The 6,213-nt window shown below is 53.3% G+C and overlaps 2 protein-coding genes across 2 annotated transcripts; one reads left to right on the top strand and one right to left on the bottom strand.

Annotated features, from left to right (window-relative positions):
* Window positions 1-547: 547 nt before the first annotated feature.
* On the bottom strand, window positions 548-3,972 carry COCSADRAFT_178287 (uncharacterized protein). Its single transcript, XM_007697877.1, has 8 exons — window positions 3,646-3,972; window positions 3,564-3,600; window positions 3,361-3,485; window positions 2,733-3,313; window positions 2,639-2,673; window positions 2,552-2,588; window positions 2,302-2,500; window positions 548-2,247 (listed from the first exon to the last, which is right to left on the bottom strand). Exons 1-8 carry the CDS (start codon window positions 3,867-3,869, stop codon window positions 705-707), a joined length of 2,781 nt encoding a protein of 926 aa, XP_007696067.1. The 5' UTR covers window positions 3,870-3,972; the 3' UTR covers window positions 548-704.
* A 927-nt stretch (window positions 3,973-4,899) lies between these two features.
* On the top strand, window positions 4,900-6,108 carry COCSADRAFT_156891 (uncharacterized protein; the record flags this gene model as incomplete). The annotated part of the gene is made up of 1 exon (XM_007697876.1): window positions 4,900-6,108. One exon carries the CDS (start codon window positions 4,900-4,902, stop codon window positions 6,106-6,108), a length of 1,209 nt encoding a protein of 402 aa, XP_007696066.1.
* Window positions 6,109-6,213: the final 105 nt, after the last annotated feature.

The following is a 6,213-nucleotide window of genomic DNA, read 5'->3' as shown; positions in this document are numbered from 1 at the left end:
CTGTTAAATAGCGATGCAGTCAGCAACTATACTCGCTGAAGAAAATAAGAAACTACGTGCAGCTAATTAGCGTCAAAAACAAAAGCAAGATAGACGGCGTCAATATATTGCTTCTGGTGGAGTGCTCCAGGCTTAGCAGGCTTAGCAGCTTACTGCAGAGATAGAAAGGGTGGTCACGGAGGTTGAGCAGGGTGAGAGCAGTCAGCGACGACAGCGCGCGCCGCCGACGTGTACTAAGTGCCATATTCAAGGGCATACTCGGACTACCTGTAAAACTAGATATTGAATCGTATTTCTTAATCTTATCTTATTTTATTGCGTTGTTGTGAATCAATTGCACAGAAAGTGGCGTTAGGTTGGGTGGGGTGTCCAGCTTACTGGTGTGTCCAGCTTACTGGTGGAACACGTTAGTTAGAGTAGTACCGTTATGTAATCCTCGGCTGGGCAGCCCTACGTATCCCTGCAATGCTTAGCATTAACGTTACTCTGTATAGCCTAGCTTCTATCATACGCCTTTACTGCTACAATATACTAAAATCTAAATTACAGCACGTTTAAAATATCTTACACATTTATAAATATAGGTAGTATAATAAGTAGAAAGTAACTGCAAAAGTGGAGAGAATGTAGAGGGTCGGGATAGCACTAGAACCAGCATAAGAACACGAGAGAGAGAGAGAGAGAGAGAGAGATACCCGCTAGACTCAGTATTTGCCTGCTGCCAACCGTGACTCTATAGCTTGTAGTGCTCTTATCGAGATAAGCCGCGAGGGATGGTTGTCACTAAGAACTCGACATTCGACAGCAACTACATGTTTAAGGAGAGGCAATGCCTCTTGAGGCTGTTCATTGGCATCATACGCGAGAGCAAGCGCATGTTGTGATGCGAGCCGATCTGGGTGAGTCTCTGCCAGCGTAGTCTCCTTGACCTTGACGACATGCTCCAGCAGCGCTACCCCCTGACTAGCGTGTCCCATATGTCTTATGTTCCTAGCTGACAGGTCCCATATTTGCATATGTTCCTGTGACGGGTCCGACGGCGCTATCTGAAGAACCTTATAGAGGCCCTCCAGCAGTGCCTCGAGCCTGCTATCTTCTCGCATCGTGTTCAGCGCCCAGCCACACGTCAACAGGATAGGCAACATCGTCCCCGGTGGGCCAAACGAAAACATCGCCTCGATGCTGGGCGACAAGAAAGCCTGCAGGTGTGGCCGCAGCTGTGTCTCGTACACCTGCCACGCCTCTGAATGGCCCTGCGACAAAGCGAGCAGGCATCCCACGCGTACCCAAGACGCCTCTTGCTGCTCCTTCCCCAGCCGATCTCTTGCCCATGAATGGGCCAGCGGATGCATCGACAGTCCGTCAAGCTCATCTGAGCGGTGTCTTGTCACTAGAGAGAGTGAGACAAGTAGTGCGCTGGCTTTGTGCAGTCGGTAGTCGTCCCACTCATCTGCTTGGCTATCGATGAACTCGGGTAGCTGAGACACGTGCCATTTTCGAAGAGCGTCGATTTTGTCCATCTCGTCTATCTCGTCATTGTCTGTCGCAAGCACGTATTGACCTCCTCTCCACGCCCCTCGAAAGAGGTGAAGCGGAAGCACACCAGAGTGCAGCATCGAAAAAACTCCAAGTAAGTCTAGGGCGTCCTGGCCCGCCTCTTCTTCAGCATCGTTCAGCACTGCTACCGATGCCTCGAAGGTCGCGTAGATATGCCGATACCGCGACTGCTGCTGCTTAGGGTAGTGCTTTAGCAGCCGCTTGCGCAGCCGCTTGTACTTCTCTGCGTATTGGTTCAATCGACAGTATCCTTCTGCAATGTACGCCCCAGCCTGAATCAGCGCAAGCGTGTGCGATCCTAACAGTGCCACGATAGCCTGCGCCTGCTCTTCGCACGACCGCCAAGACTCTTCTGGCATGCGCGTGGCTTTGAGCAGGAGCTGCGTCGAGTGCTCTTCGTCCAGGCCCTCGAGCGCTTCAGGAGGCACAGTGCTGTACTGGCGACATTCAGGGATGCGAGACGTTACAAGTACCGCGCCTTGATTCCCCGGCGGGATGTACGCCGCATAGTCGACCTCTGGATCGTCGGCATTGTCCAAGATCAGCAGCCAGCAGTCCTTTGTGCTTGCAAGTGCCTGGAGCGACTCCTCAACGCTCTCGGCAGAAGTCTTAAGTGCTTTTGCGATGGCTAAGAACCCGTTCTTGGCTGTCGACCGGTTGCCCACGTCGACCCAGAAGATCCCCCAGAGGCTGTTGGCCGTTAGCAAACACGCTAATACATAGCACAGCGAAGCGGCAACGCACTCGTCTCGCATCAGGTCCGCGACCTTAAGGCAAACCTCGCTCTTGCCTATGCCCCCAATGCCTGTGATGACTAGTTGCTTCTTCTTGGTTGTGCCCGGGTCGTTGTTGCGTAAAGCGTTTTGGATACGCTCTATGAGCTCAGAGCGGCCAGTAAACAGGCTGTTGACGGGACGAGGGACCATCCAGTGCACATTTCGAGCTGCGTATGCTTCAGTACTGGTCTGTTCAAGGTAAACCATACACTACCTACTCTTGTGCTGCTGCGTAAGGCAGTGCATTGTGTATTCCTGTACGAGCTAAGCATTTTCACCACACCACGGACTAAATGTAGGCTTACACTAATCGACGTTGCGAAGGACAGCTCTGTTCTATCTACGCGGCGTCAGCGCTAAGCTGTCCTATAATCTAGGCAAAGTCCTCGATGTACACACTCTGCTTCTGCTGTAGGTTCTTAATGCAGTCCCGCACCCGAAACTTCTGCGCCTGATGTTGTAGATACTCGCCTGTCGCCGCCTCCATCCTGCCCTGCTCCTTATACTCAGCGAGCCCAACCTCCTGCAGCCCCTGGTCGACATTAAAGCGGAAGTATCGCTTCTCGTCGTAGTGCTTCGCCCATCGCGCGATAAACTTCCTCTCTGTCTCCTCTGTCTCTGTCGCGATCCCAACTAGGCTCTTCGACAGGAACTTAGCTATGTTATCCTCCAGCGCCTTCTTACCAGGGTTCCCAGTACCAATAGAAATAAAACACTTAACTAGCGGCTTTAGGTCGCCCGTGTTAGGGCTCCAGATGTTAGTCGCCTCTCCTTCTACCTCGTCGACAGGGTTATTAGCACCCAGCGCGCCGTCCACGAAGTGTCGGGCACCGATCGAGACAGGGTCGAAGAAGCCCGTCGCCGCCGACGTCGCAAGGGCTGCCTGGCAGATAGTCGCAGGGACCTCACCTTCGTCAGGCAGCGTGTAGCTTCTTAGGCGTGTGACGCCGGCCGTCTCTTTTGCCGTCGCGCAGACGAACCTTGTGCTGTGTTAGTGCGAGGCTATATACCTATGCAGTACACTTACGTGTGACACCCACGCTTCCTACCATCGTTAAAGGCGTCTGCTAAGGACGCATCCGTCTTAGAGATTGCATCTTCGACAGCCTTCTTCAGCTTCGCTGAGTCAAACCGCGCCTTCACTTTCCCACTCTAGCTAATAGGAAGCCAGCTAGACTTCTCGAACACAGTCTTCATCAGCTCGCTATACGCTGCGATGCATGCATCTACGTCCATCTCTAGCCGGCCCAGCATAATAGCGATAAGTCTGTCACGTTAGTCGTGTCTAACCGTCATGCAGTCTTCTACCTACCCGCCTGTGCTTGTGCCGCCAATAAGATCAAACACCTCGCATGGCTTTACACGAGGAAGACCGGCATTCTGGCGTTCGTGGTTTAGTCGGGTCATTAGGCCTTTTAGGATGTACAGCGTCGACAGGCCGCGCACGCCGCCGCCGTCAAGCGACAGCAGGCAGAGGCCGGTGGTGTCGAGCGGGTTGGGCTCGCCGCCGTACTGGGTCGCGACGCTCTGCGCCATGACGGTGTTTTGTAGTCAGATGTGCTTGTTGGTTGTAGACCTTGACAGGTCAGGTCGACGGCAGACACACAGTGAGCGTCCATAGTGGGCGAGGGACCTTTCTGTAGGCTGGCAACAAGGCTGGCGACTAGGCTACAGGCTGAGAGCTGTAGGATGTGCGCTGTTGCAGCAGGCGGCGCAGATGGCGCCCCACCAGTGGTGCTGCGAAGCGCCGGCACAGCTGCCACACCCGCCCCCTAGTCACCCCCAGCCGTTCGCCCACTCAATGCAAGAGGTACGAAGTGCAAGAAGGATCTGTGCTGAGTCATATCCGAGCAGTACGCAGGGCTGTGCAGGCAAAGACTACATAATAATACCACCGCGTCCGCTTTTGTCGCTATTGTACGTCGCTTGTACCTCCCTCTGTAGAGGAGACCAGCTTTGTAGCACACATGCAACTAGAAAAAGCTTCAATATCAGACCGATAGTATTAGCATGGTCTTAGCACATATTACGCTATTTTTTAGCAAGCAGAAGGTTAAGTTGGCGTTGTTGTAGCAGTCGTCGTGGTGCACAGCTATTGTACGTCCATCGCAAACCAGGTAACACAGCAATAAATACCATATAATTTTAGGGTGTATATTCTAAGATAGCTAGAGAGTTACTTATAGCTAGTACTGCAAGGTTTTTGACTACGAATATTTTGTAGAGAAAGGGCGACGCTGAAGCAAAGTCGAAGTACCTGTCGTTCCTATCGCGACGCAGGGGAGGTTAGATCAAGCACATGCTCGGCTATGTATCTCGACTCGGCTAGTACCATCTAGTATCTAGATGACAAGCATCCGAGTCGGCTTTATAACTACGTAGGTGGAGTACCACATACATATATCAACAAAACAACGTCGCATCCAAATAACAATGTAAACAACATACATCAGAAATCATGCCAAGACTAGCAGTGTTCCCCTTCCTACGGGCAGTGCACCCTAGGCTCTTCAAACCACGCACCAACATTAAATGCCACTTCTCCACAACGCCTCGCCCCCATATCATGGAAACTACAGGCTTCACCTCAACCCAATTAGAAGTCCGAGAAGCCATTTCAGCCCTCTGCACTCAATTCCCAGACAGCTACTGGCGGCACCACGACGAAACCTCCACAGATCCCTCTACCTTCCACGCCGCCCTCGCAAAAGACGGCTGGCTCGGCATCGCCCTACCAGAGAAGTACGGAGGTTCAGGCCTAGGAATCTCAGAAGCAACAATGATGCTTCAAACCATTGCCGAATCTGGCGCAGGTATCGCGGGGGCCCAAGCCATCCACGCAAACGTCTACGCCACACAGCCGTTAGCTAAATACGGGAACGAAAAGCAACTTTCCGATACCTTACCTAGAATTATCAACGGTGAATACCGCACCTGCTTCGGCGTCACAGAACCGAACTCAGGACTCGACACACTAAGTCTCGGCACAACAGCCCAAAAGCAACAGGACGGAACAGGATACACCGTCAATGGCCAGAAAATCTGGATCACATGCGCCCAAGTAGCCTCCCGCATGATTCTCCTCGCGCGCACCGCCGCACCCTCTGCCGCAAATAAGCGCAGTGAATCCCTCAGCCTCTTCTGCATCCCCCTCGACCGCACCCCCGACTCTGGTCTGAGCATGCAGCGCATCAAGAAAATGGGCGGCAGAGCCGTCGACGCAAACGAAGTCTTCTTCGACAACTACCGCATCAGCAGCGACACCCTCGTCGGCGCCGAAGGCCAAGGCTTCCGCATAATCCTCTCAGGCATGAACGCAGAACGCTGCCTTCTCGCGGGCGAAGCACTTGGGTTGGGCTATGCAGCGCTCAGCCGAGCAAGCGCGTACGCGCGGGACCGCCGCGTTTTCGGTCGCGCAATCGGTATGAACCAGGGCGTTGCGCATCCGCTGGCTGATGCGTACATGAGGCTTGAAGCCGCGAAGCTGGCGACGTATCATGCGGCGAGGCTGTACGATGCGAGTCGGAGTGACGAGTCGATTCGTGCGGATGCGGTGGGGGTTGCGGCGAATAGCGCAAAGTATCTTGCTGCGGAGGCGGCGTTTAATGCGTGTGAAAGGGCGGTGCTGGCGCATGGCGGCATGGGTTATGCGCAGGAGTACGATGTAGAGAGGTATTTGAGGGAGTGTTTTGTGCCCAGGATCGCGCCGGTGAGTAGGGAGATGGTGTTGAATTATATTGGGGAGAAGGTGCTTGGGCTGCCGAGGAGTTATTGATAGTGGAAGAGGGAATGTGTAAGGTATCTTGATATACACATGTGGATTACTGAGCAATGGGGGAAGAAAGAGAAAAGGCGCCTTTGAAATGCGAACTCGTATATT

This window comes from Bipolaris sorokiniana (genome assembly GCF_000338995.1).
Source record: "Bipolaris sorokiniana ND90Pr unplaced genomic scaffold COCSAscaffold_2, whole genome shotgun sequence".
NCBI lineage: Eukaryota > Fungi > Ascomycota > Dothideomycetes > Pleosporales > Pleosporaceae > Bipolaris > Bipolaris sorokiniana.
The sequence above is the reverse complement of the archived record's forward strand: the minus strand, read 5'-3'. Positions and strand labels throughout refer to the sequence as shown.